The sequence below is a fragment of the Agaricus bisporus genome (assembly GCF_000300575.1).
Source record: "Agaricus bisporus var. bisporus H97 unplaced genomic scaffold AGABI2scaffold_3, whole genome shotgun sequence".
In the NCBI taxonomy this organism is placed as follows: domain Eukaryota; kingdom Fungi; phylum Basidiomycota; class Agaricomycetes; order Agaricales; family Agaricaceae; genus Agaricus; species Agaricus bisporus.
Window position 1 is genome coordinate 1,140,488 of NW_006267366.1, and position 26,359 is coordinate 1,166,846.

Genomic DNA, 26,359 nt, shown 5'->3' on the forward strand with positions numbered 1-26,359 from the left:
TAGATTACGGTGAGTACTTCCATTGATCATGACATCACCACCAACGAATTACCACAACGCAAGAATTTCATCGTATCGAGATAACCGCCAGAAAACGAAATATGCATCTGATCAACCAATCTCGAAGTTCGAAATTCGAATACAAACTCGGATTTTCAATGTTTGCTTCGAGCATTAACAGACAAGCGTGATTGAACTGTACAATATGGAACTCATTATAGTCAGAGTGTGTCATTTGAAGCTTAAATCCTATCAATGGAGCATCACCAAGGGATTCGACGGGGAATTTTGAGTGGCATATTCGATTTTCTCGGAGTCGGACACTCGATTAACTCAGCCATGTGGTGACTGTGTGAACATTGCCGCGGCTCGACAACCCTTCTTACTGTTGTTAGATCTATCAGAACTACATCCCGAGCAGTTCTTCTCTCTGATTAGGGTTCTCTTCCTTTTGATATTCCATGCGGGTGGAACGGCTCGCGAAGCTGTCATCTCCACTCGGACTACACCCCAAATTCATGGTTCCATCCCACAGTTTTTCATTGTCTGTTGTGGCGTAAATTTCCTACATTTTCATGTTGCCCTTATCTTGGTCTGTTATCTGCAACCGAATGTACCGGTGCCCGGCATCCAATAGAGCGGTTACGTCTTCTCTCACCAATGCGTCGTTCACACTCCAGTGACGCTCGCTCACTCTTCAAACTCTAATACAGTTTCAAATTACGCACACACCACTTCTCTGTACCTCGCTGCAATTAATTACAATCTACCATTCACTTACAGTCCCTGGTCGACCTAACTGGCCAGATACAAACTCCCAGATTGAAAGCTGCCCACTCCGCGGGTTCTCACTCTGAGATCTCATCCGCTGACACGGTCTTACATCCTAACCTTCTTATTCGCCCGACTTACTGGGTAAGACCAAGCTGGAGTTGCCGTTCACTGGTAAGGACCACCGAGATATCTCCGTAAACTGAAATCAGTCCGATCCAAAAAAATTTAGGTAAACTCGGATTACGTTTGCCGGATCAGTTATCTCGCCGAGAGCCAGTATTAGCCCAGCGAAAGCTTGCGATGCAACCAAATTACTAGTCATTCAACCATTTGCTTGTTGGCTTCGGCCGGATGACTACTGATCGTGCTGCCGGCTTTGACAAGTGACAAATGACATGCATTGACAGCCTGACTGTGATTACTAATTGGATCAATATGTATGTTCGCGGACACGGTCGTGAACAATGATTATGGAGTATTGGACACGCAAATTACAGCAGGGAGCTGCTACATCTGCAAACCCCACGTCATAATTGTTCCATTAAGTTTAGGTGAGTACCTTGGCATTTTCGGAATACAATCTCCTCTCCAAATTTCAAATGGATTATATTGTGCTCTTTGTCACTGGAATCAAACTTATATTTATGACGACTCTTATGCCTGATTCCGGAGTTTACGGTCCAAAAAGATTCGCGAAGATATACATTCAATTTCTCACAGTGATTCACCAGCCAACTGACTGACCCATCACTGGTTCGCTCATTGCTCCAGTATTCCTGGCTCTAAGTTGGTTAAGTCCTATAGGAAAGAGCAGTATCAAGTTTTGTGGATCAAGGAAGGAAAGGCCGGGCAAATCTCCGCATCCAGACGATCTGGCAAATGTTATCAGGACCGACTGATCTCAACGTTCCACTATCGATTTTCCGATGGAATTGAGCAAAATCATGATTTCTTAGGTTCGGTCAATATATCCAGTATGAACCAGTCATTATTCGCGGACTCACGAGCCCTTTGTACTGGTTCCTCTATTGTAGGAGCCAGGTACCCTTCTTGCCTGATCAATCAATCACTCTGAGTCAATTTCTACCAAAAGTCCGGGCCGGATCAAGGCTTCCACCCCCAAAGTCCACTTGTTTGCGGGAACCAGTCTTCAAAGATTATATTATCTCTGAAAGATTCCAATCAGAAATCTTCTAGGGCTTCTGCTTTCGCTTCAAGTTCAAGCATTATTTCGAACCTGGATAAGACTTTATCGAACAATGTCAGGGAGCTTGTTAGCCCTGTGGAAGCTTTGGGGAATCGGATACAAGCCCACAAGGGTTATCATGATGACCCTGCAGTCTCCGGAATGACATTTGCTTGACATTTCCAAAAATAGACGTACATTTCTGGACAAGTCCTATTTTGGTTACACGGGCATAAGCCTCCGGTCAGCCTCACCTCAAAACTCGGACAGGGTTTCGAAAACTTCGAAGATTTGGCAATGCCGTAAGACATTTGTTTGAATCGCGATAATAAGAAAATTCACAAAGAAAAGGCCAAGACTCGGGGCCTTGTAGATGATTATCGATTATCAACGGGCCTCTGGGCACGCGGTGTCGAAACGGTCAATTTTGCACACGGATTCACAGGTTCTGTGTGAGTCCCCTGCGACCGGCTTGCAAACCCACTAACGTCCTGAGAGCGGTAGGTTAATTTTTGTTAGGCGCTGGTTCACACGAGGAATGAAACTTGACTTGGCTTGGGAACCTGCTCCGGACACTGTATCCAAGTCCTTGTATCTGGGTTGTCATCACCCCGATTTTGTGATCTCCTAGACTTTGGTTGACGGGTATTCAGTTCCTGAGACTTTTGCAGAGAACTTAACCGAGGCAAACTACTAGTTCGTTAGAGGCTGGGTATACTAATTTCCGCCAAATTGGCTCGACACTCTCACGATGGCACAGTCTGGAATTTCGTTCACCTCTAATACCATCGGCTCACCGTAGAATTGCTGGTGACTCCACCTTATGCAGGGACTCTCTCCAATGCGTGTGGAGTGGAGACACGACCGCAAATCGTCGTAACCTATGCGTTCCACCCAAACTCCAGTGACGTCATGAATAGGTTTAACATGTTTGCCGCGTTTTAGACGAAATGTATTCACCTCCTACATGAACCCTTTCGCTTCCAGGGCCCAGTCCAGACAAAGCAGTCTTCGTTCCTCAAACGTACATCCTCATAGACACTGGCTATATGTCTGGGTACCTCTTTTCGGAGCAATCGTGTGGTTTGGTTCGTTAACCAGTCTTTCGGAGTCTCAATACCAATAACATGAATTTCGCATGAAGGCATGCTTTGGGCCATGCTTATTGTATGGCTGGCTCTTGGAAAACCGCAATATGTAACGCAAGAAGGATCTATCGCTTACATATCCGATATCGGTGCCAGTTCTTTGAAACCTTTATTCATCGCCGGGTGCTCCATAACGGCTGCATGTTTTTTCTTTTCTCTTATCCTGGAAAGGTTTTTCCGACATACTGGACGGTGATTAATTTCCTGTCTGTCGTCTGTGGCCTCTTATTCACTCTAAAAAATATCGCACAGTCTGGTTGCATACGTACGCCGGCGAGAAAGAATACTTAGTATCTTTGCAATAATTGGATCGTTTATTGGTGGACTTGGACTTATTCTCCTTTCCATTTTTGATACTGGCCGTTTCACGAGTGCGCACCGAGCGTTTCTCTTGGTATTCATAGTTGGCGTGGCTTTGAGTGCTATTTTCACCATCCTCGAAGTGCGTTAATACAATCAATTGTGTCCGGGATACATTTTTTGCTGACCTTTTCTAGTTTTACTTTTTATCCAGAGATTTCGCCGAGCTTCGAGAACTACGATTCGCATACATAATGAAGGCAGTTATTGCTCTAACACTTATCTGTCTGGCTATCGCCTTTGGGATCACGCTGTATCGTGACAAGGACGCTGGAGGTAACACTTTTCATCTTTTCCCTTCTCATCGGTTTATTGACAAATCATCATCGTAGCTGTCTTGGAATGGCTCATCGCATTTGGCTTTACGTTTTACCTGTTGACTTTCTTCTATGACCTACGCCTTTCGAAGGGGATCCCCGATGGAGAACTTACAAGCGAAAAATTACGGGGGGGACAACATTCCTCTTTACCTTAGAGGGAGAGTGATCTTCCAAACAAATAATGTATCATATAAATGATTCAATAATCGTAAGATACTTCTGCAGTTCGCTGTCAGGTATTTAGCTCTTTGTCCAACTTGAGGGCAATTTCGAGGTCCCTCTGCTCCTGTTCTTTCCTGCGAGCAGCCCCTTCCTCTACTAACTTGAGTCCATGAAGTCGATCAGCATCTAGACGAAGTACCGGTTGATTATCAAGGCAAAGTTTTGTTGGTTGACTCTCCTGGGGGAGGGGGAGAGCCTCACGGTAGCGACCTTCGAAGCTTGAATTTGACCAGGAGATAGAAGTCCTATCACGAACTGCCTGATGGATCTCGTACTTTCCCTGAGGGTCAGTTGGCCATGGATCAACGCGTTCACCATACGCAACAGCGGGCACGGGAAATGAAAACCCGGTTTCATCTGGTCTATTTTGATCCCATGCGATAGGCATAGTCCCGTAATGGGGATGATTGGTCACAGGATTAGGCTGTGGTTCGCTCGGGAAGGTCATCTGAATGGGAGCTGGAGTTATCGTAGGTTGAGTGAGGTAGGGGTTTCCGGCGGAAGAAACCCCAGAACTGTTGTAGGCGGATGTTGCATACGACGGGAATGTCTGCGGGGGATTTGATGAAGGAAGAGGGGGGGATGGTGATGGACGATGCATGGGGCCAGAGGTCGGAAGGGCCGGTACGGACCCGATGCCTGGGACTGAGGGAGGAGTCGTCGACCCTGGCTGCGGCCTGATGGATCCACCTGGTAAGAGGATATCGGGCAGTGGAGTTTTCTCCAATTGTTCTTTTGGTAAGGGTGGTAAGGGAGCGTTTTTCGGTGATGGGTGAGGTGCTAGAGTAGTTTGCCATTCTGCAGAAACCGAATGTGATGAATGGCCTTTCTTGGAAGGTAATAACGCTGGCTGTTGTGTCTGGGGAGGACGCCACAGACGTTCTGACGCTGGTAGCTTGGAAGGGCGTCGAGTTAGATTCTGGTTAGTAAGCAAGGAAGAAGAGGCCGAGCCCTTGGGGGGAGGGCGAGAAGAGAAGTATGTCATCTCCAAATAGACCTCCCCACGCTCAACTCCATCTATATTCAAGCTGGCCCAGTCTATCACAATTAGCAAGCGATGAAGAGTCAAGTAATTTCTCTTACCATCGAATTCACCAGTTTGTAAAGTCTCCGTGATATCTACGACGCCTTTTCCCAGAAGGTCGTCGGTGCGATGTTCTTTGGCAAAACACGCTACCTCTAGCTTTCGTGTCTGGTCAGAGACCTCTTTCATAATCGGGAATCTGAGCTCCGTGTCCCATAGGGGATGCTGGCCACCCTTTCTGTCGACTTGAGTTTTCTGGCTGGTACCTAAGTATTGAGATGAGAATGGATTATTCACTGTGTTTGGTAAGTGCTCGCCATTCAAACACGCCTGGGCGAAGACATCTTGCTTGTAGAAGGAGTGTCTATCAATAAGGTTTCTAGCCTTGAGGATGACGACGACGAGGGTACCAATTTGCGGTTTAGAAGACATTGATTGAGCCTCAACATCAACATCAGCCGGGCTGCCTTTAAAGCTTGGAGGCACTGGTAGGACTCAAGGCGATGCCCCAGACAACGACCGCTTTGTGAATGAAGACCTCTTCCAAGACGTTGATGCGTTGATGGTTACCAATTTTGTCACATCAAAACAGTACTGCCCCTCGGCTCCATCCACCATAGGAGCATCAAAGGAGGCGCTGTCACTCGTTCCACAAGTAAGTACATACATTGGGCACTTTACTATTACTAGATACCAATAAATGAAAATCAGATCGTTCCACCCCATAAACTAATTTAAGGGACTCTTTTCATCCCCATAGATAGCCCTAGGATGGTACTGAACCATGTTTACGTATGGGCTGTATACCGTCTACACCCAAGTGTTAGAACTCGAATTTCTAAGAGAAAAAGTTGATTCACGCACGTCTCTATAAGAATCCCGCATCCGCATCCGCATCAAACATTTGGACTCGACTTTTTTCCGCTCCGGGTTCATCCACAGGTCCCACAATTTGTGATCACGAGGGATTACTGCGTTCATATGCTTTCTCAATATTTCCCAACCAATTCCATTTGAATGAAGTTTGAGGAGGCGAATTAAGCGTTGGATGTGGTTGTGAACAAACGTGTGATAGAATTTCGTAGAAGCCTCCTGGATCGAATCCGACAAAACGCAGTGTCCTGGAAGGAATTCGAAATCGACGCCAGTAGACTCTCGTAGCTTCTTGAAGTCAATGCGAAGACCTCCGAGATCACGATAAATGAAACCTAATAATCTCCCTGTGGCCGTGTCAAACCGAGCGACCACGTTTTGAGCATGGGCCTCAAATGCAACGCCATTTTGTAGCAAAGCTGGAAGCAAGGCTCTGCATGCGACCTCGATATATCTGATGACACTTGAACACACTTGCATTTAAAGAAATGAATTTTGACACTCGTACCGGTCAAGGAAAGCAATGCGCTTCTCTTGCGTATGAAGTCCGAACAGATGTTCAACCGCAGAAACTCCGGCAGGTACGTTTCCATGACCCATTTCCAGTAGGGCGGCAACAACAATCACGGTCTCGCCCTCCTTTGGTTCATACGCATTCCGGACGACTACTGTGAAGTGTTTGGCCTTGTCAGGATCCTGGTCTCGATAAATAGCGCTCTCAGTCTCTGTCTCGATATGAAGAATCTCCCGGTCAACTGCTAGTTTCGGAATGATCTCGGAAGAGAAACGTGGACCAAAATCTGCTGTGAAGTGGGATATAGTCCTAAGCGAGGACGATATCTTAACCCCAACTGCCAACTTTAAGGTCTTCCCTGGAAGATCAGGCAAGATCACGGTCCTAAAAATGGGTATCTAAATGAACATGACGATTTCTATTTTGACTTTCGACAGCTTACCTGATGCTGGATTGACCGAGGGCGGGTAGGAACACTTCGGATGGTAAGACTTCCACATCATTGAAGAGCTTCTTGATGTTGCCGATTTGCATTTCGTGCACTGGCATGAAAATTAAGCTGTCATCATTGGGAAGCGCCTGGCCAGCCCTGCAAGCGGCGAGTTCGGCCAAATTTCGCGACAAATTATCGAAATCTCCGAGAATCTGGATGCTAGATCTCGGAACACCGACGAAACGGATACGCGGCTGATACCAGTCGTATTCAAGGGTCGCAGAATCAAAGGTTCGGGCACGGTGCATCTAAATGTGGTTAATGAATGTGGGCGTCTCCAAATTTGGGAATTAAATTACTGGATGCGTGGGATGACCCGCCACAAGACTTTGCTCGAATTTGATTGGTGCGGATGACAACGATGGCAGTGCTGGAGGCCCCTCGAAAGCCAATTCTAGCGGACAATGTTAAATCAAAATGTAAGAACAGGTAGAGTGCGACTTACTTTGCCATTCATACGAACTCAAGAGTTCTTTTTCAATATTCTCACTGAGCGATTCCTGGATGATGATACCGTCCACGAATTTGCGCCAGATGTAGACGGGGTCGGTGATCTCAATTAATTCTCGGAAGTTGCCCAGCTCCCAGGGATTGGGAAGGAGAGAATCAATGACACCTCTTTTGAGGTGGTTCTAGAGTATCAACATCAATATACGATGCGCCAGAAATAAATCGGCGTCACTAACATTATTTGTGCCCGTGATAGGTTTATCTGCCAACTCATAGAATACCGGAGCCATGTCCAGAGGGTCGAGAAGGCCAATGGGATATCCATGCCTGGATACAGTATCTTCTTTCAACACGGGAGTATGAAGCAGGGGAACGATGGCGAAGATATCGTGGGGTCGGAGGGATCGCTCAAGAACTGGCTTCTCGGAAACGAGGTGCGTCGATAGAATGACGGCAAACCCGCTTGTATCCGGTACACCAGAGAGAGGGATGTAATAGGCCCTCAAAAGCGATTCCGTCACAAGACAGGATATCAGCCGAGAAATGACAGCGAAAGATGCATGCTGCACTGGAGGAAGATAATACCCTGAAGACATAGTTGAATGGGAATGATAGACTCAGGCCTCCTTGGAAGAGCTTTTAAAGGTGCGATCAGTCGAAGTCGGACCAGACGAATTCCTATCAAATATAGAGTGACCTAGTGATTCACGATGCGGTTGGCGGTTCGTAGTCGACTGGGAGATTGGAACAATTACCAACACTTTGACCTAGATCTTTCAGACAGATCCGATTTCCGTGGAAAGAGAGATCGTGGGCTTTCTCTAAAAGCAACAAACAGCCTGCGAATTTACCACGGTGTTATCAACTGTGTTGAGATCGACAATCCGAACATTTGTTACCAATGTATAGTTTTATCAGTTATTGGGAAATGAGACGAAACACGAAACTAATCTCCTTTCTTGAGGTGCGGCTGGTAGTCGAGGTTTGTATATGAGTCTTATCTGATAATCGTTGGCTGATCGATCGCAGCATCTAAATGGAGAAATTCCCAGTCCTAAATGATTATTGAACCCAACAATCTGAACCTCTTCATTGAAGACCAAGTAATGCTGTTCTTTCCCACTTGCAGTGGGAACCATGAGAAAACACTCGCGCGTGCTCGACATATGCTATTCGTGTACAGTATTAGATCGAGGTCACGGGCATGGCTATAGTGGGAGAGAGCTTCAGTCCTGGAGCCAAATGACGGGCAGCCGCAGCGCCATGACTGGGCTGGTTTTACACACTGTGTCAATCATATCGGGAAGCTGAATGTCAAGTAGATCTTTCGGAAATCGTGGGGCGGAGGCTATTTACACGTAAGTAAGTTCTCAGCAACCGATGAATCTCTGAATAAGCCTAACATATTGACATTTGTTTGGCTAGACAGAAGCTTTACCAGTTCCACATTGCCTTAAAGCTTGATAGTTTAGAATATCATCAAGCGGTGCCAGTGAAAATTGAACTGTCTCACATTGATGTGAAATGTTGCTCTAAAACATCCGCTTCGCGTAGCGGCCGGATTGAGGATAAGCCGAGCAGTAGTAGTAAATGAAGAATTTTCGGAATTCTTTCACATTCGGACCCGAACCGAGCTGCATGCGAAAATAACCTCCAACATGAAGCTTAAGTGCGGAAGGAGTTTGTGATTATCACAGAAGTACGATACGCATGGCTAACATGAGAATTTGAAAGGCCTTCTACTCAACAAGAAACTGCCCTTTTCTTATAAAATGACATGTCTTCAATTGTAATCCATATAACCGACATGCCTTCAATTGTATTTACAATTTTAACCTATCATACGACCGACTTCTCATTTGTACCCGTATAATGAATGAGATTAGGGAAAGGACCGTGCAAATGCTATGTACTGTTTTCAGGAACACGTCAAAAAGTATGACCGGGACTGATTACTCACAAATCGGTACATGCCAGACATCCTCATCCTCATGAAACACTTCCCGGGGAATGTCTTCCGTTCCGGTGACATCCATGTCGCCCAGAGGGGATGAGATTGCGGTATGGCATCTCGTAAATTCTTTCTGACTATATCCCAACCTCTTCCATTATAATGCAGTCCAAGCACTCGGATGAGTTGTTGAAGGTGATTGTGGAAGACAGTGTGATACATGCGTGTATACACGTCTTCAAGGTCATCAGCAATGATTGAATGGCCCGAAAGGAAGTCCAATTCGACACCGGTTGACTCATAGAGTGTCGGGGGATGGATCCGGAGACCGCCAAAGTCTCGAATAATAAAACCTTTTATTTCCTTGGTTTTGAGATCGAATCGCGCAAGGCAGTTTTGAGGGTGACACTCAAAGGCTACACCATTTTTCAGCACTGATGGAATAAACGCCCTGAAGAAGATTGCTACAAATCTGTGGGGCTTCAGTGTTTGTCAGAAAAAATCGGAAATGAGCTTACTTGTCTAGCCACTCTGCCCTTTTGTCCTCCGTATCGAGATTGAAAACGCGGATGACGGGAGGAACATCGCCACCCTCGCCTGAATGACCACTCTCAACAAGCGAGGTGCAGACAATGAGGCGCTCTCCACGCTCCTCACTCGTGTTCTCGTAGCACTCCCGTACAATGGCTGCGCAATGTTTTCCAATCTCTCCGTTGGGATGGGCATGGACCACGCTAGCAAGTTCTTTGGCTACCGTGACAATTTCGGGATCAAGCTCAAGAAAAGGTACGACTTGGGACGAAAAACGTGGACCAAGGTATGCTGACTCCGGTGAGATCGTACGAACCGCGGATGTAAGCTTTATGCCAACACCAAGCTTGAGGGATAGTTCGTGGTAGACATTTGGAATGATGACGGAACTGAGTCGAATTAATGATCACATGAAAGTATATCATGAACCGGAATCCTCACCGTATACTTTGCTGCGCGCGAACGTCAAGATTGAATTCTTCAGGATAAACTTGAACATCGGAAAACTTTTCTTGGACGTGAGCAACCTGTAGTTCGTGAATTGGGACGACGGCGTAGCCATCAGGAATGATCAATGGGTTACCAGCCCTCTGGGCGGCTGCATCTAACAAGGGACGCGTAAGTTCTTCGAAGTTGTAAGTTATTTTTAGATCTCCTTTCGGTACTGCGACAAAGCGAAGTTTTGGGTTGTAAAGATCGTAAGCTCCTGGTGCGAAATCTGGGAGGGGGCTCAAAAATCGACGTGTTTTATGCATCTAGAATTACGTCAGTAATGCTTCTCGCCAGCAAAGAACCATCTTGCCGGATGTGTTGGATGCCCTTCGACTATGGACTCTTCCCAATCTATGCTGGGAGAGTCGAAAGTAGGAGCAGGTGGGGGGTTTTCGAACGAATAACCTATGAACGATCAACACTGGGATCGTGATTTGCGACAATGCAAGACTGACTAGACCACCTGACCGCACTCGCGAATTCTTCCCCAATATCATCGGCCGTCGCCGCGTCCAGCTTGAGGGATTGCGCACACATGTACCAAATACTTAGGGGACCCTTGTTAAGCATAAGAGCTGTCGAACTCTTCACATCCCAGCCCGGTGCGGTGAGGATTCTCAAGATCGCGGCGGAGAGGCTTGAATGCTATCGTAACTAGATCAGTGACTCAACAGTGACGGTGCGGACTAGAACCAACCGGTCTACCATCAAGTACGTCGTTGGGAATAGAAGATAGTTCAAACACTGATGGCATCATGTCTAAGGGGTCCAAAAGGCCTATTTCCTTCGCCCGTTCATCCTGCCCATCATGTTTATAAACAGGGACATGACGGAGAGGAATTATAGCCAGTATGTCTGAGTTGGAATACGGATGGTCAGGCAAAACGTCTGGTTTGAGGACGACCGTAAACCCCGTAGCCTCGAAGCCTTCGAGGGGGAAGTAGAGGGCGCGGACGATAGATTCTGTGACAAGGCATGAGAGTAAGCGGACAGTACTAGCCAGAGCAGCACGCTGATCGGGAGGCAAAGCACGAGCACCGATAGTGAAGGTAGACAAAGACATGGTCAAAAGACTGGAACAAAGGGTTGTCGCCAGAGTTGGTGAGCTTGAGGTGCATGATTAAAGTGCATTCATATCACATCCGTTTTGGGAAGCCGTCGACATTTTCACCGCTCTCACACGAGCCACATTGGTCCGTGAGATCCTTCGCTTCATCCCTGGGAGGATTCAGAACCAAACTCCCAGCGGCTGGCCGATCTACCATGGGAGTCAAGCACATCAGAACTGCTCCCAGACAGGCCCCACGCTAGAAATGGTTTTCAAAGTAAACCGAACCATGGGAAGAACTTCAGCTATCTAGTAACCAGTCTTCTCTGCTTGCCGTCTTTCGAACTTTCTCGAGATCCGTATGCCGATGGCTATCCTAAGCTTGCAGTCTTTGGTCGGACATATGAGCCGTTGAAATCTGTAGTTCTTTTTTTTGCACCTCCCCAATGTCCAAAGAACGCGAGGACTCCGAAAAAGCAGTTTCTGTCAAGGAGACTCAGACACCTCACAACGTTGAGCTCGACCGGGGCCATGAACTCGTCCGATACCGTACGCGGTGGTGGCAAATATGGTACGGATGCCGCTCTTCCTATTCCCAAGGCTTGTGCGGGTTTGAAACAAATGTATAGGATTCCTAAAGACCCGCCCCCCCCTCCTCCGGCTTTTCTCGACTGTGCACCCGTAAGTCCAATCGATTTCATGCCAATTTTCACTGCAACCTCAATATACGACGAAGGTTATACCTCTTGCCCACGCAAACATATTCTCAGTTTTTACATATTCCTGGGTCACTCCCATGATGGTATAGTCTCATTCACTCTAACATACCTACCCTCTTCAGGTTAGCTCATCTACGTCTGCAGAACCTCGGTTATCAGCGGACTTTGCAGGCCTCTGATCTATGGGCTGTCGATCAATCGCGTTCAGCCAGGACGCTGTCCACAAAGTTAGACGAAGCCTTGCGGAAGAGGATAAAATCAGCCCGGGAATGGAATGAAGGACTAAGAAACGGAAAACATGGACCTGGTATATTGCGTAGGGCTCGATGGTGCTTGTATTCTCTTCCCAGGGGTAGAGGATTTTCGAGGGCATATGCTGCGCGAGAAACAGAGTGGAGAGAGAACACCGGAATGAAGAAACCCAGCCTAGTTTGGGCAATGAACGATACCCTTGGTCGGTTCTTCTGGAGCGGTGGCGCTCTCAAGGTACATGAAAATGACCTGCCAACAATTTGAAACGAATAACTAACGGAAAAATAGGTGGCCAGTGACATGTCGGCACTTATGGGCCCGTTATTGGTGAAAGTGAGTCTTAGGCAGGCTCTAATTTACTAAGCTTGTATTTTTATGGCTACCCAGGCAATCATCAACTTCACCAAGGAAAAAGCGGCCCTCAAAGCTCGGGGAGAGGAAGCACCTGCTTTAGGGCGTGGGATTGGAATGGCGATCGGCCTTTTCTGTCTCATCGTATTCACAAGCATCATGCAACATCAGGTATGCGCTCAGCCTTGGCCCCGTGACGCATCTCTCATATCCTCAGTTCTTTTGGCGCTCTATGTTTACGGGTATTCTATCAAGAACCGCCCTCACAAGCTCGATATATCAGCGAGGAGTTAGATTGACCGGGAAATCCCGCGTTGAACTGCCTAATAGCAAACTCATGAGCCATGTATCTACAGATGTATGTGACATCGGCCTTTTCTGACTTCGGAATGTGACGATATTTCAGGTTAGCAGAATAGATGCTGCTGCGCAGTGGTTTGTAAGTACCTTATATTTTTTATCAGCTCCTAAAATGACGGTCGTACTCCTTTAGCATGCAGGTACGCTCGAAATCGCACTTATCCAACAGCTTTCTAATCGACTAAACTCAGCGTGGACGGCTCCGATCCAAGTTGTGGTTTGCCTGATGATTCTCCTGGCGCAGGTAACAAATAATTCTATTTGTCGACTGTGCATGTTTTTGACTCTATCGCAGTTGGGACCCGCAGCCTTGACGGGCTTTGCATTTTTCCTTTTGATGGCACCTATATCATCTTTCATAGCCTCGCGTCAATTTAAAATTCGTGGCCTTTCGATGAAAATCACTGATCAACGATCAAAAATTCTTCTTGAAGCACTCAGTACGTCTAATAACATTCTGAGCCAATAAAAGTGCTCAATAACATCCTATAGGTGGCATGCGCGTAGTGAAATATTTCTCCTTCGAGATCCCGTTTCTGAAAAGTGAGGCCCTTCATATCAATTGGTCAAGTATGTGAATTTAGTTTTTAGGAATTAATGAAATACGTGGCAAGGAACTCCAAGGGATTAGAAAGATATGCCATTTTCAATCGACCAGGTAACAGAGATTCTCACTTTCACTTATTTGAGATTCTTTGTTGACGCTGCAAACAGTATTGCATTCGCCTATTCCACGCCCACTTTGGCTGCAACGCTTTCTCTATTGGTCTATACCAAGATCAACCCTGAATTTGATGTTGCCTTGGTATTCACGTCTCTTAGTCTTTTTCAGTTACTTCGACAGCCTATGATGCTCCTTCCTCGGGCTTTGACAGCAATCACGGATTCTAAAAATGCATTTGGAAGGCTCAATGGCTTATTCCAGGCTGAGTTGATGCCTGAAGATACATTTGCTATTGATGAAGATCAAGAACATGCGCTCGTAGTTCAGGAAGCCACCTTTGAGTGGGAAGAAACTCAAGGGGGGGAAGCGACCGATAAATTGTTCCAGGTTCAGAACGTAACAATGCAGATCAAGCGAGGAAGCTTAACAGCTATCATCGGACGAGTTGGGTCCGGGAAGTCGAGTCTGTTGCAGGGGTTGATAGGCGAAATGCGCTTGATCTCAGGTCAGGTGACATTTGGCGGTCAAGTTGCGTATTGCCCTCAAGTAGCATGGATTCAAAATGCATCATTAGTAAGTGGAACTGCTATTTGTGATTCAATATTAATGTCAACTTAGAGGGAAAATATTTTATTTGGACGCCCTTTCGTCGAAGAACTCTATTGGAAAATCATTGATGACGCCTGTCTTTTACCAGATTTGCACCTCTTAGCGGATGGTGATTTGACTGAAGTATGCGTATGCACTATCCTGCCCCCAGTACTTTACTCACCAGAGCCTTCAGATTGGAGAGAAGGGAATCAATCTGAGTGGGGGCCAGAAACAACGTGTAAGCATCTCAAAATCACTTTGTCTGCCTGAATGACACTAAATTAGATCAACATCGCGAGAGCGCTCTATTCTGAGGCCGATGTTTTGGTCCTCGATGATCCTCTTTCAGCCGGTAGGAAGACATTGCGTGACCATATAAGACATGATATACTTACTTGACATCTAGTCGACGCCCATGTTGGGAAGTCTCTCTTTCACAACGCAATATTGAATGCGGTTCGCGCTCGAGGGAAGACAGTGATCCTAGTCACCCATGCTCTACATTTTATCTCCTACTGTGATGAAATCTTTATGATGGAAAATGGTTGCATCAAAGAACAGGGACGATACCAAGACCTCACGGAACAGAATGGCGAAGTTGCGCGACTTGCTGCCGCATTCGGAGGTGGCATGATTGACTCAGATTCCGACACGGACAAGAGTTCCACTACACTCGACAAGGATTCCATAGATGAAGAGAAACAGCGATCTAAAGAGAGCCAGAGGGGTGCAGCTGGGACGGGAAAACTTGAAGGGCGTTTGATCGTTAAAGAGAAGCGCACGACAGGTTCAGTCTCTGCTAAAGGTGGGACTTCACTAATCTAACTTCACGAATCTCTCTGATACACTATTCAAGTTTACTGGAAATATTTTACTGCTGGCCGTGGATTCGTGACCATTCCATTACTTATCCTTTCAATCATTTTCATGCAGGGAAGTCAAATTATGAATTCCTACACCCTTGTATGGTGGCAAGCAAAGTAAATAGAAACTCTTGCCTACCATGTTTAATTTCTTCCTGACTTTACTTCTAGTGCACTTGACCGTCCTTTCTCCTTCTATCAAGGTCTTTATGCTGGCTTGGGTATTTCTCAAGCACTCTTTACTCTTGCATTGTATGGTATGCACTTCTTCTGGATACCCAACGATGCTCAGTTGATTGCAGGGGCATTGTTATGGACACACTATCCTGGTTTGTTTCCGGCAATTTGCACCAGGCAGCCATACGCAACATTTTTCATGCTCCGATGTCGTTTTTCGATACAACGGTTGGTATATCTCTGGCCTGAGCTAATTGTTCCCTGATTATTATCAAACAGCCCCTGGGACGTATAATGGGAATTTTTGGGAAAGACATCGACCGTAAGACTTATCTACTGAGATAGACGAATACGTCCTGATTTTTTTTTCTTAGTAATTGACAATCAGTTGCCCAGTACGTTTCACATTGAACCATGCGTCCACAGACTGAGCTTATTGGCACCCGACCCGCAGTATCCCTGAGGCTTCGTAAGTGTACAGGATACAAACCAGCTAGCAGAAATCTAAACATTTTTTTCTAGTTACATTAACTTTCTCTAGTGTCATCGGTGCTGTGGTCATCATCACCGTCATGGAGCATTATTTCAGTGGGTTGTCCAGTTCCTAAGTGCTACCGCTGTAGTTGACATGCAATGGTGCATATGTATAGTTGCTGTTGTTGTCGTCGTCGCGCTGGGATATCAATACTTCCAATCATACTACCGCGCTGGTGCAAGAGAAGTCAAGAGATTAGGTATGTATTGTGTTAGCAGTCAGATCGTGTCCCTGAAGGCCCTGTATAGATGCAATGCTTCGCTCCCTTCTCTATGCCCATTTCTCAGAATCCCTGACAGGTATTTGTCGATCGCTTGCATCTAAATGCAACAACCTGACGTTCATGTCCCAAGGCCTCTCGACCATACGAAGCTATCGCGAGACTCAAAGATTTTTGCGAGAGAATAAATATTACCTCGATCTTGAGAATCGCGCTCTGTTCTTGGTTGTGACTAATCAACGGTAGGTATCCATACTCAAGCGGTGAATCTATCTTGGTTTTAAACATATGTAGGTGGTTGGCTGTTCGCCTCGATTTTTGTGGTGCAATAATGGTGCTCGCGGTATGTAAGAGCAGTGGAGTGCGATCACGTTGACCAACTTTCGTTAGGTCGCCATTTTTGCTGTTGTTGGAGCCTCTGGGATGAGTCCGGCAGAAGTTGGTCTTGTCTTGACTTATACAAGTACGTTTGACAGCACTTACATCTATACGATCAAATATTGACATGTGCATCGGTAGCGACGCTGACGCAATTATGCGGTCTGCTCACTAGACAGAGCGCTGACGTTGAGGTAATTACCAACTCAGTCCAAAATTTCTAGGCTAATCGTGATGTAGAATTATATGAATTCCGTTGAGCGAGGTACTGTCAGCTGGATTGCATACGGTGTCCGCAACTTACATCTTTGAACAAACAGTTGTGCATTATAGTCGTAAGGATATGGTCGAGCAAGAAGCAGCGCACGACAAGCCAGAAAACAAACCTCCCGAACTGTGGCCCCAGCAGGGTTCCATAGTGTTCAAAAATGTTTCAATGTGCTACAGACCCGGTCTTCCCAATGTACTCCACGGCATCTCACTAGGCATTAAAGGAGGTGAAAAAATTGGCGTCGTCGGACGTACAGGAGCCGGAAAATCATCACTAACCTCGACCCTGCTTCGTATCGTCGAATATTCAGGACAGATCACTATCGATGGGTGCGTAAATCTCAGACTTTGGAAATTGAACCTATGTTAACGTTCGTCGGGCAATCAGAATCGACATAGGCAAGATCGGTCTGCGCGATCTCCGAACAAAATTGTCTATAATTCCTCAAGACGTGAGTCTTCGACAAACCATCAATCTTGATAATTTTTGCTGATTTTGTTGGCAGCCTTTGTTATTCAGCGGAACTGTTAGGGCGGCCTTGGATCCTTTCAATCTTTACGATGATGCTCGCCTTTGGGACGCGCTCCGGCGATCTTCTCTTCTGAACTCAAATGAGAAGGAACAAGAAGTGCAAACGCCTATCACCTTGGATACAGTAATCGAGCCAGAAGGAGCTAATCTAAGTGCAGGTGAAAGATCTTTGCTTAGCTTGGCTCGTGCTCTTGTCAGAGACTCTAAAATCGTCATCCTCGACGAAGCCACGTATGTGATTCAATTTCATTTAGTACCGGTTCTGATATTTTTCTTTTTTCTTTGGTACCATAGGGCATCCGTCGATTTAGATACAGACAGAATAATTCAACATACAATTGCTACTGAGTTCAAAGGTCGCACACTTCTATGCATTGCTCGTGAGCAAACTTCTTGCTGTACGCGACTGGAATTGCTTATATCATTTCTAAGATCGTTTACGTACCATTCTTAATTATGACCGCATACTCGTTCTAGATGCTGGTCGTGTCGCGGTCAGTATCGTTGTGTCCTATCTGCAAGAAACTCCTCTGATGTCATTGCTCATCAGGAATACGACACCCCCGAAACATTATTCCAGAAAGAAACAGGCATTTTCCGCAACCTTTGCGAAGGAAGTAATATCACTTTAGAGGATATTCGGGAGAGTACACCAAAGAATTGAGAAACGTTGTTAACGAAATCACAATAATACTGTAATTCGTATATGTTTGAAACAGAGTTCTCGAGATTATTTGTAAATGTGCGATGTTAAGCTCGTGCGCTTCAAACATGTGGTGAACGCAACGATGGGGGGGAAAATATGTAGCAGGGCATGGTTTTGTCTTTTCAACGACACTAGATTTCAATTGCGCACAGTCGAAAAACAAATCCCCAGTTGCGGGCAAGGTAGCAGCATGGCGAAGGTAGCACGGAACATAAGTCTTGGATATTGGGGAGTACCTGGACGTGGCAACCTCAGTGGAAGAGTGGGTAGTTCTGATCAAGTTAAAGCTTGGCTCGAAATTGCCAACCACTGATGATGATTTTTAAGGTTCTACTAAGTACCTTGAAGCATAACAAAAGCTGTCGCCGCGTTTAGTATTCTAGGAATCATTAGCAAAGGAGAAGCAGGGTGAAGAAGCAAAAGAAGCATTAGAAAGTAAGGAACGAGTGGCATTGCTGTAATGATATTCTCGGATGTAGTAAAGAGAGGTTATAAGCGAATGACGATGATCAATGACAGGGAGGGAACAGCTCAAATGTTGAACGGCGGTGAGCAATATACGAGGGTGATGTTATCATTATTAGACTCTCGAAGCAACTCGTCGCTTGCATTCCAAGGTGGCTATGAGAACAGGGCATAAGCTTAGACCAGAGGATAGGCCTGAGATTGAACCTACAGTACGTCCGTAATTAGAACTCCCGGATAGTTGACTGCATGTATGCCTTATACAAGGTAAGCTCGTAGAACGGGGTGTTTCCCTATCTTCGCTGTCCTCTTCAGCAATACTGAACAATTGCCGAGGGGACTTGGCGATCGCAGCACTATTCGGGTAAGAGTTAGAACAAGATATCGATCTCTTGTGCCGACTTGATCGACGCGAAGACGCTAGTGATGGCAAAAGCTCATCGAGATCTGGGGATGCTGGATCTGGCTCTCCGAATCTTTCCCGACGATCATCAGGAATCACATTGCTCGGCAGTCCAAGACCGACAAGATCATAACGAGCCCGACTAGGGCGTAAAGGGTAGCCGACATTAAAAACGCCGACAAAATCAACTGGGAATATCTCCTCCTCCTCATCGTCGTCGAAAGGAGAATTCGAGCTGGGAATCTCGAATTCAGGGGATGGCGGAAAGACAAAGCGGTCAGAGAATGATGAGGCGGGTGATGGAAAGTCGTCATGATCGGTCGAGGATGCCTGAGGATGACTTTGAGCAAGGACAGGTAGGTATAAAGAGGGGCGACTCACCAGCGGACTGTTGGCAATATCACCAAGACTTTCTCCGGGTACTATCCTCTTCTCGGCAGGCGACGAAAAGCCATCAATGCAAAGACCTTGGCTTGCCCAACTTGGAGAGGTTCCAAGAAATTCCGGCTTTGACAGTCGATTCGGAGAGCTGTCTGAATTTCGCGTCAACCGAATTGGGGGTGAGGGGTTCGGTAAAGATGAACCATCTTGAGTTTCCCGGACAGCCAACGACGTAATCTAAAACGCACAGTTAAGATCATCGGCTCGACCATCGAAGATAGATGGCGCACCGTAGAAGAAAACACACCTGGACAAGGTGAAGCATCAGCTAAACGAAAATAACCAAGACGGTTTATTTCTTCATCTGACAATTTTTGGAGATCGACGTCGCCGACTTCATCATTGATCAGCAGTTTGAGTGTAGAGGAGGGTGGGTGGGATGATCCAAATTCAATAGAAACACGCGAGAATATCATTGACCAGCAATGTTCAGAAGAGCGGACGAATGAAAGTTGGTTGAGACTCGTGACGCTCAACGTCAACAATCATCGAATCTGACTTCAGCTCGAATTTATAAGTTATCTGAACAGGGGAACTGTAAACATTTCGACTCGGACTGGTTATAACACATCAATTCACGCGTATTGAACCGAATTTGCTTAATCATATAATTCAATTTGATTCGACATGCGAGACACCGCTACCAACGAGCATAAGGTAAGAATTTGCCACTTGGTGAGATGGATTAGTTAGGGATACTTCCAAAAATTACGACCACATACTCAATAGTCAGCACCACACGGTCTCCTTTGGGATCGGCTTTCCGGTCCACGTTGATCTTGCAATCGATCATAGACATAATGCCATCACCAAACTGGTAAACCCTAGTATTAGGGAAGCTTGATGATAGAATGTGAAAGCACAATCACCTTCTCATGTATGACAGCTTTGATGGGAGTTCCGTACACGAGTACAGCCTGGATTAATCAGAAAGATGAAAAGACTGGCAAGGGAGGGAGCATACTTCGTAAAGCCGATAGAGAACTGGGTCGGTTGGAGGCGTTGGACCAATTCCGCGGTTTGGCCACCAGTGGTCGCCGATTTCGCTGAGCGCCTGAGCAGAGGGAAGGTCCAAGGCTTCCGAAACTTTCCTGAGCTCATCAGCCGTGAACTTGGCCTAAGCAGAGTTAGAGAATGTCTGTAAATGACGAGCAGGACATACTTGGGCATAGAAGGCGGCTGCCACCCAAACCTCGTCTTTCCCAATGACTTTAGCAACTTGGTCAAAGGTCAAACCTAATAAAGAGTGTTGGTTTCCCATAACTAATTTGGGTCAGTGCTTCTATTAGCTTACCCTTGCGAGCCTTTGCCTCCAACAACTTTGAACAAATTGGAGGGAGTTGAGCCAAGGGCGAAATTTCAGATGGAACTGCTTGAGACATTATAATCGGGGTGTAGAAACGAGCTGTGTGAACCGTGGACTGAGCCTTTTATACCGGACTTCTTACCCCATTTCGTGGGATATCTACATATCAGGAGGTACTGGTGGGAGTGAATCCGACCCCATCCCATGGTCATGATCGATAGCATATGCGGCAAAGGTGCGGGGTACGGATATAATCTATTCCAGAGACCAAGGTATACATGGTGTCAATCGTGAGCTTTCTATCGTCAGACTCCAGCGAGAGGCTCACACAATCCGTCTTTAGATATTCATGATTGCCCCTTCCAAACTTGCTTCGTGTTTTGCAAAAACTCATGAAGCTGCGTGATTTGTTCTGGCGACATCTTGTCGGTGGTCATCAATCAGTTCATTAGCAATCGCTTGGCGCGAGGCCTGAAACTACTCACTTTTTCGAAAATGGTGGGATCTAATTTCTTTCCTCGGTAGAAATCCCCACCCTCGCGGTTAGGCATGTGATCTAGATACATCTTCCATTGGGATAAAAAGCCAATTAAATGCGCGGGATTCGTAACGTCCTTATGAAGACGGAATTCTGAATAACCGTCGTCGATATAGAGTTTGATGCAAGTATTGTGAAGAACTCACCAGACTTGACATAAACATCCCCTAGGGATCGCATTTCCGGCGGCAAATTTCTGTGCGAACGCAGTAGCTGACGGTAGAGCCTGATAGGTGGAAGTTGAAAGCAAGTAGGTTTTATGGTTCTAAGGCTACGCACGGTATTGGGGGCAAGAGGGTTGCAGCCGCCTCCCGCGGTGACAAGGGCCGCGTCGTCGCGCTTTCTGCTAGCCTGAGAAGTGTTGTCCGCATAAAATTATTTGAAGGACGACAACCAGCAAACGACGCTCAAGTCTACACTGGCGCACGTGATATCAGGTAAATCACTGAATGGCTCAAACATCCATAAAGGTGCGTCTATTTTACGCCAGAAATGCCCTGTCATTCCTTCTCATGCATTGTATAGGAGAAAACCAAAGCCAAGAAGCGATACTTGCGACGCAAAAAGGAAAGGCGCAAGTTCCGCGTAAAGCAGCCAGACGATGCCGGCGTGATTAAGGACGGTCCTCCAGAAGACCTCATGTCCGAGGATGACACACAGTCTGAGGAGGTTAACACGAAAAATGTACAGCAAGTGCAAGACGTTACTTCTGACTCGCGAAAACCGTCTAAGCGTCGCAAAGTAGCCTCAACGGTACCTGAGGAAAATGTTACAACCAATAATGATGGCTTGGATAATGCAGATTCCCCACTAGACCCGAATCACTATCCTACACTTCCTATTTTTCCGCCTCCCGCTATTCCTAATGCTCCTTCAAAATCGACACTTGCTCTCCAAGGTCTCGACAAAGCATTGATAGATGCAGAATTCATTGATCCTGATGTTACTCGGCCTATACCGTTGGATGAGACAGGCGACAACAGTACCCATTTAAGCGAAAAGATGAGAAGACGGCTGCATGGTTTGGGGATTACAGAACTTTTTGCAGGTGAGCTCTTCTCATCGGCGCCAGAAACGAATCTGAATTAACAACAGTTCAGACGGCTCTATTACCTTTTCTCATTCCTTCTTCCGATGTTCAACATCAACTGTACCTCTCGACTCGCCCGCCTCGCGACGTTTGCATTTCTGCTCCTACAGGGAGTGGTAAGACCCTTGCATATGCTTTGCCAATAGTCGAGGTAAACGGCTCACCATCTCCTCAAAGACAAACTTTGACGAGACTTTAGATCCTTTCATCCAGAGTCCTCACACAGCTTCGCGCGCTAATCATCCTTCCTACAAGAGACTTAGTCGCCCAGGTTCGCGAAACCTTTGAGGTATTGGGAAAGGGACGTGGTTTGAAGGTGCAATCATACTTCGAATCGATAGCCAATTTTTTTTAAAAATCCACTGTGCAGATCGGGACTGCTACTGGCCAGCATTCTTTTGCGCATGAACAATCTCAATTGGTCAATGATCAAACCTCGAGGCAAGTAATAGTGTACACAGGAAGAATTTTTCTAAAATCCTCTCATAGTTTGCTCGGTGGCTCCAGCAGAGTTGACATCCTCATCTGTACTCCTGGTCGCTTGATCGATCATATGAATGGTACACCTAATTTTACCCTTCAACACCTGCGCTTTTTGGTATGTTCAAGCCCTATTTGATATTTTTTTTCACTCAACATTTGTAGGTTATTGACGAAGCCGATCGCCTGTTGGCGCAGTCGTTTCAAGACTGGCTCGCTCAAGTGCTAGCCGCTTTACGTCCTCATAGGACACCAAATTGCGTTCCCGGGACGCAAGTCGACTCCATCCCACATCCAGACACTGTCGCCCCTTATCTACTTCACCGACTTCCATATCCTCACTATCCCACGTTTTTGACCGAAGTACATGAGAGCTCATGTCAAAAATTGTTGTTCTCAGCAACTTTGACTCGAGATCCTGGCAAGATTGCTTCCTTAGAGTTAAGAGAGCCCAAGTACTTTATTGTACAAAAAAGCAGAGAGTCAGACGGACAAGATCGTATTCTCAGCGTAGTCATGGAGAAATTCTCTATACCATCTACATTAAAGGTGGCGTCTTTTGACAAAGAAAAACATTTCATGTTTACTGACAAATTTCCAGGAGCATATGCTGGTTTGCGAGTCGTCTCAGAAGCCACTCATGTTCTTCCACCTCGTCTTTCATCTCAATGTAACAGACGCACTTGTCTTCACCAAGTCATCTGAATCTACAGCTCGCTTAGTTCGCTTGTTCGATTTTTTTCAAAAATGGCGAACAGCAGAATCAGGAAAATCACTTGTCGTTCAAGCATATTCCAGTGACCTATCAGTAGGTGAACGAAAGGTCATTTTAGAACGATTCAAGGCTCAAGAAATCAATATGTACATTTTGTTGTTCCACTCACTGGTGTCTTTCATGCTGAAGTTGTGTCCAGCCTTATCTGTTCCGATCTCATTTCAAGAGGGATTGATATCAGTCATGTTTCACACGTCGTCAGTTATGATGTTCCTGTCGATATGCGGAAGTACGTGCATCGGGTGGGACGGACAGCAAGAGCTGGAAGGAGTGGTGACGCATGGGCATTAGTAGAGGAACAAGAGGTCTGTATTTGTTTTCTTCTTCATTGTAAGCGATACTCATGCAGAGATCTCGCCAGGCTCGCTACTTCAAGAATATGCTCAGAGATGCAGACCACTTGAATAAGGTAGGACGATTGCGAGTGAATGAGGGAGATATTGAAAAGCTTGCCCCGGGATACGAGGTACGGATAATTCTTCATTTAAACGTATGTCGTGTTACTAACTCGCTGAAAGGTGGCAATAAAGCAATTGAGAGACGTGTACACTCATTCCTCATAGTTACTTATTGGGCTAACCTAGCAGGCCACGAACGTATTTCAATAAATCCTTTCCCTGAATATCGATAAGTTAAACACGAAGAAAAACCCAAGACTAGACGTTTCACTCACCCCTCGAGATTTTACATCTGCCACCATTGCTTTCACCTCATCTGTTTCTGTTTGCTCCGCTGGATCTTCACTATCGCCCTCAGGAGCGAATATATCACGTTCGGAAGACTGTTTCTGGCCTAGGCCGTAGCGAAGTATAATCGTTAACACAACTCGCCATCCTTCCAAGGTGCCATCTTGAGGGGACTGAACAAATTTTGAAAGACTGCCAGTTGTCGCTCCCGACATTGGCTGAACTGGTATTGAAGGGATGGCTGTTGAGCGTACAACATAAGGACAATATGAACGATGTTCACGGAGCAAATCGAACTGTTTCGGAGGGACTACTTTCTGAGGAGTAGTTGGTGTTGGCGAATCCATACCAGTCGTGGATGTCGACTTGATTGCAGTGGCAGGAAGGAAAGTCCAAAGACCTATTCGACGCTGGCATAGGGCGCACTGAAGAAGTGTGTCGCGCTTATTGAAAAGATTGGCTGGGATATTGAATCTGACCGGTGTACTCCGCATTGGAGTCGCGTCGAGAGATGCAGAGGCAGAGCGAGCGGGTGTGTTCGGCGTGGTGACACTTGCTGAAAAAGAGCTTTTTCTTGGGTTTTGATGAATTTGAGGGACGATAGACCAGCCAAAAAGCGCAGCAAGAATTGCGCTTTCGCAGGAAGGTTCAGTAGTCAATCGTTCGCCGACAGCCTCTTCTGAAGAAGTAGGAATGCTGTAAGATACTATAGTCCTCACGACGGAATTGACTTGGTGAAGCGTCTATTGTTGTTGAGATTACTGAACATACAATTGATATGTAGAACTGACCAAAGGGTGCTTGACTGTGATATCCTTCATATGTTCATTGAGGACTAAAGCGGTTGCCTTGACATTTCTAACAGTAGCCGCCGGAGATTGCAAAGGGATCCTATATATCGATGCTGCATAATGCTTGAGTGAGAGTTGGGGTAGGAAACGAACGCCCTAGACTGACCATCGCATTGTCTGGACTTCCATGGGCATCCGTTTTTATGTGCCTCGACTAGAGAGATACGTTGCTTTTCTACAAGAATACTTGCTAGGCAGCAGAATATATTATTCTTGAAAAAGAACACGTCTCAAAAGTATCTATACTCACCAGCATCGCGAGACATGCCATCTCTGTTTCCCACAACCCAGGCAGCACCACATATACCACATACTAAACGATCTTTGCCGTCATTCGTCCATCCACAGCGAGATGCAGCGACAGCATCAATTTGAGAAGGTTTATTGGCATATGTGGCGAGTTTAAAGGTAGAGAGTCGGGATAAGAATGATGGTATGGACGATGGACGATATTCCGCGTTTGAAGCAAAATCTGGGTCTGACGCGGGACTTTTTCTATCGGACCTGAATGAGAATATGTTTTTCGTCCGCGTCGAAGCTCGCGACAAGATAGCAGATAAGTGGGGGGTGGGTTTTGTAAGGCCAGGCGGAGTAACGGTGCTGGAGTGTGAAGTTGAACATACGTCCATACAGGAATGCAAAGGTGCGTACAGTGGGGGAGGGGCTGGTCTTGTGGAAATGCCATATTTTGTTAGGGTTGAGTAGATTGAGCGTGCAGTGTTACTTCTTTTGAGGGGACGAGAGCCATCGAGAGAGTCCGGCGCGATCACAGAGTTGTCGAGCTCGAAAAAGGCATCGTCTAGTTTTCTCTACCGCGTGTCAGCTTGCCCACTGGCCGTCGTCCAAGCCTCTTACCTTTGTTGCGCGGAACGATTCCGGGGAGGCCATAGATGCTAAATGCAACCAGCAAAGTGGTATTCTAATTTATTATATAATCCACCCTTTATACATCAAAATACTAACCTTGTAGTCCCAGCTACAATATTTGTCGCGTTGCTGCTGCTGCAAACCTGCCGTGTTGAAAAGAATAGCTGTACCCAGAGGTGAAGGACATCGACCCAACCTGCTGAAAGACGCCAATACGCCAGCATGAGCCTGCAACTGCGGCCTGTTGAACACTGGTACAGTCATACTTGCCGTGACGACTTGATGGAATTTCACCTACGGCGTGCATTTAAACTGACGAGACACATGAGTTCTACTGAAAATGTGACTTTTCTTGATGTCCTCGCCGTCTTTGAGTCCTTTCTTCCAGTCGCCAAGTCGCCGCTTGTAGATTAACTGCTCCCATGACTATATCAGACGACGATAATCTCGCAG

The 26,359-nt window shown here is 46.3% G+C and overlaps 10 protein-coding genes across 10 annotated transcripts; 3 read left to right on the forward strand and 7 right to left on the reverse strand.

Moving 5' to 3' along the window:
* Positions 1-2,927: 2,927 nt before the first annotated feature.
* AGABI2DRAFT_66531 (hypothetical protein) lies at positions 2,928-3,943 on the forward strand (the record flags this gene model as incomplete). The annotated part of the gene is made up of 5 exons (XM_006459159.1): positions 2,928-3,048; positions 3,105-3,300; positions 3,361-3,550; positions 3,606-3,744; positions 3,801-3,943. The coding sequence occupies 5 exons, from the start codon at positions 2,928-2,930 to the stop codon at positions 3,941-3,943; spliced, it is 789 nt and encodes a 262-aa protein (XP_006459222.1).
* On the reverse strand, positions 3,916-5,570 carry AGABI2DRAFT_218205 (hypothetical protein). Its single transcript, XM_006459160.1, has 3 exons — positions 5,352-5,570; positions 5,094-5,300; positions 3,916-5,048 (listed from the first exon to the last, which is right to left on the reverse strand). Exons 1-3 carry the CDS (start codon positions 5,464-5,466, stop codon positions 4,021-4,023), a joined length of 1,350 nt encoding a protein of 449 aa, XP_006459223.1. The 5' UTR covers positions 5,467-5,570; the 3' UTR covers positions 3,916-4,020.
* Positions 5,571-5,702: 132 nt separating this feature from the next.
* Positions 5,703-8,131, reverse strand: AGABI2DRAFT_218206 (hypothetical protein). Its single transcript, XM_006459161.1, has 8 exons — positions 8,062-8,131; positions 7,601-8,000; positions 7,360-7,546; positions 7,214-7,308; positions 6,864-7,162; positions 6,416-6,805; positions 5,899-6,361; positions 5,703-5,844 (listed from the first exon to the last, which is right to left on the reverse strand). Exons 2-8 carry the CDS (start codon positions 7,958-7,960, stop codon positions 5,764-5,766), a joined length of 1,875 nt encoding a protein of 624 aa, XP_006459224.1. The 5' UTR covers positions 7,961-8,000; positions 8,062-8,131; the 3' UTR covers positions 5,703-5,763.
* Positions 8,132-9,132: 1,001 nt separating this feature from the next.
* On the reverse strand, positions 9,133-11,408 carry AGABI2DRAFT_183956 (hypothetical protein). Its single transcript, XM_006459162.1, has 7 exons — positions 11,036-11,408; positions 10,794-10,983; positions 10,649-10,743; positions 10,288-10,601; positions 9,834-10,235; positions 9,325-9,787; positions 9,133-9,269 (listed from the first exon to the last, which is right to left on the reverse strand). Exons 1-7 carry the CDS (start codon positions 11,399-11,401, stop codon positions 9,204-9,206), a joined length of 1,896 nt encoding a protein of 631 aa, XP_006459225.1. The 5' UTR covers positions 11,402-11,408; the 3' UTR covers positions 9,133-9,203.
* Positions 11,409-11,832: 424 nt separating this feature from the next.
* Positions 11,833-17,962, forward strand: AGABI2DRAFT_201241 (hypothetical protein; the record flags this gene model as incomplete). Its single annotated transcript, XM_006459163.1, has 37 exons — positions 11,833-11,957; positions 12,016-12,067; positions 12,123-12,188; positions 12,250-12,591; positions 12,646-12,690; positions 12,745-12,879; positions 12,926-13,066; positions 13,115-13,147; positions 13,238-13,312; positions 13,364-13,508; positions 13,561-13,611; positions 13,660-13,726; positions 13,783-14,305; positions 14,351-14,464; positions 14,517-14,561; positions 14,609-14,675; positions 14,730-15,128; positions 15,180-15,303; positions 15,358-15,438; positions 15,489-15,591; positions 15,643-15,685; positions 15,738-15,758; positions 15,818-15,832; positions 15,886-15,951; positions 16,014-16,097; positions 16,147-16,197; positions 16,252-16,360; positions 16,413-16,461; positions 16,509-16,581; positions 16,638-16,690; positions 16,737-16,761; positions 16,817-17,096; positions 17,155-17,218; positions 17,273-17,529; positions 17,593-17,678; positions 17,731-17,792; positions 17,849-17,962. The coding sequence occupies 37 exons, from the start codon at positions 11,833-11,835 to the stop codon at positions 17,960-17,962; spliced, it is 4,185 nt and encodes a 1,394-aa protein (XP_006459226.1).
* Positions 17,963-18,535: 573 nt separating this feature from the next.
* On the reverse strand, positions 18,536-19,729 carry AGABI2DRAFT_116205 (hypothetical protein; the record flags this gene model as incomplete). The annotated part of the gene is made up of 4 exons (XM_006459164.1): positions 18,536-18,625; positions 18,681-19,202; positions 19,254-19,490; positions 19,544-19,729. 4 exons carry the CDS (start codon positions 19,727-19,729, stop codon positions 18,536-18,538), a joined length of 1,035 nt encoding a protein of 344 aa, XP_006459227.1.
* Positions 19,730-19,829: 100 nt separating this feature from the next.
* On the reverse strand, positions 19,830-20,777 carry AGABI2DRAFT_191234 (hypothetical protein). Its single transcript, XM_006459165.1, has 6 exons — positions 20,608-20,777; positions 20,476-20,549; positions 20,278-20,430; positions 20,183-20,230; positions 20,036-20,127; positions 19,830-19,984 (listed from the first exon to the last, which is right to left on the reverse strand). The coding sequence occupies exons 1-6, from the start codon at positions 20,693-20,695 to the stop codon at positions 19,954-19,956; spliced, it is 486 nt and encodes a 161-aa protein (XP_006459228.1). The 5' UTR covers positions 20,696-20,777; the 3' UTR covers positions 19,830-19,953.
* A 189-nt stretch (positions 20,778-20,966) lies between these two features.
* AGABI2DRAFT_66278 (hypothetical protein) lies at positions 20,967-21,528 on the reverse strand (the record flags this gene model as incomplete). The annotated part of the gene is made up of 4 exons (XM_006459166.1): positions 20,967-21,041; positions 21,105-21,250; positions 21,304-21,383; positions 21,437-21,528. The coding sequence occupies 4 exons, from the start codon at positions 21,526-21,528 to the stop codon at positions 20,967-20,969; spliced, it is 393 nt and encodes a 130-aa protein (XP_006459229.1).
* An 84-nt stretch (positions 21,529-21,612) lies between these two features.
* AGABI2DRAFT_201250 (hypothetical protein) lies at positions 21,613-24,108 on the forward strand. Its single transcript, XM_006459167.1, has 11 exons — positions 21,613-21,627; positions 21,683-22,205; positions 22,253-22,398; positions 22,447-22,563; positions 22,618-22,688; positions 22,737-22,845; positions 22,893-23,276; positions 23,332-23,588; positions 23,642-23,807; positions 23,864-23,968; positions 24,021-24,108. The coding sequence occupies exons 2-11, from the start codon at positions 21,797-21,799 to the stop codon at positions 24,063-24,065; spliced, it is 1,809 nt and encodes a 602-aa protein (XP_006459230.1). The 5' UTR covers positions 21,613-21,627; positions 21,683-21,796; the 3' UTR covers positions 24,066-24,108.
* On the reverse strand, positions 24,104-26,170 carry AGABI2DRAFT_116208 (hypothetical protein; the record flags this gene model as incomplete). The annotated part of the gene is made up of 7 exons (XM_006459168.1): positions 24,104-24,931; positions 24,980-25,092; positions 25,146-25,229; positions 25,290-25,639; positions 25,691-25,848; positions 25,895-25,932; positions 25,999-26,170. 7 exons carry the CDS (start codon positions 26,168-26,170, stop codon positions 24,104-24,106), a joined length of 1,743 nt encoding a protein of 580 aa, XP_006459231.1.
* Between the last annotated feature and the right edge of the window lie 189 nt (positions 26,171-26,359).

What these genes read in the sequence shown, in the direction of transcription:
- AGABI2DRAFT_218205 (XM_006459160.1), bottom strand. Translation starts at nt 5,466, where the DNA reads ATGTCTTCTAAACCGCAAATTGGTACCCTCGTCGTCGTCATCCTCAAG. An exon ending in CGCCCAGGCGTGTTTGAATG is followed by an intron (nt 5,301 to 5,351) that starts GCGAGCACTTAC and finishes CTCAATACTTAG; the next exon opens with GTACCAGCCAGAAAACTCAA. An exon ending in ACAAACTGGTGAATTCGATG is followed by an intron (nt 5,049 to 5,093) that starts GTAAGAGAAATT and finishes TAATTGTGATAG; the next exon opens with ACTGGGCCAGCTTGAATATA.
- AGABI2DRAFT_218206 (XM_006459161.1), bottom strand. Translation starts at nt 7,960, where the DNA reads ATGTCTTCAGGGTATTATCTTCCTCCAGTGCAGCATGCATCTTTCGCT. An exon ending in CGGGTCATCCCACGCATCCA is followed by an intron (nt 7,163 to 7,213) that starts GTAATTTAATTC and finishes AACCACATTTAG; the next exon opens with ATGCACCGTGCCCGAACCTT. An exon ending in CGCATTGCTTTCCTTGACCG is followed by an intron (nt 6,362 to 6,415) that starts GTACGAGTGTCA and finishes AAGTGTCATCAG; the next exon opens with ATATATCGAGGTCGCATGCA.
- AGABI2DRAFT_183956 (XM_006459162.1), bottom strand. Translation starts at nt 11,401, where the DNA reads ATGTCTTTGTCTACCTTCACTATCGGTGCTCGTGCTTTGCCTCCCGAT. An exon ending in ACGTACTTGATGGTAGACCG is followed by an intron (nt 10,984 to 11,035) that starts GTTGGTTCTAGT and finishes TAGTTACGATAG; the next exon opens with CATTCAAGCCTCTCCGCCGC. An exon ending in AAGGGCATCCAACACATCCG is followed by an intron (nt 10,602 to 10,648) that starts GCAAGATGGTTC and finishes ACGTAATTCTAG; the next exon opens with ATGCATAAAACACGTCGATT.
- AGABI2DRAFT_191234 (XM_006459165.1), bottom strand. Translation starts at nt 20,695, where the DNA reads ATGTCTCAAGCAGTTCCATCTGAAATTTCGCCCTTGGCTCAACTCCCT. An exon ending in AAGCTGTCATACATGAGAAG is followed by an intron (nt 20,128 to 20,182) that starts GTGATTGTGCTT and finishes AGGGTTTACCAG; the next exon opens with TTTGGTGATGGCATTATGTC. An exon ending in CGTGTGGTGCTGACTATTGA is followed by an intron (nt 19,985 to 20,035) that starts GTATGTGGTCGT and finishes CATCTCACCAAG; the next exon opens with TGGCAAATTCTTACCTTATG.
- AGABI2DRAFT_201250 (XM_006459167.1), top strand. Translation starts at nt 21,797, where the DNA reads ATGTCCGAGGATGACACACAGTCTGAGGAGGTTAACACGAAAAATGTA. An exon ending in GTCAATGATCAAACCTCGAG is followed by an intron (nt 22,689 to 22,736) that starts GCAAGTAATAGT and finishes ATCCTCTCATAG; the next exon opens with TTTGCTCGGTGGCTCCAGCA. An exon ending in AGCTTGCCCCGGGATACGAG is followed by an intron (nt 23,969 to 24,020) that starts GTACGGATAATT and finishes ACTCGCTGAAAG; the next exon opens with GTGGCAATAAAGCAATTGAG.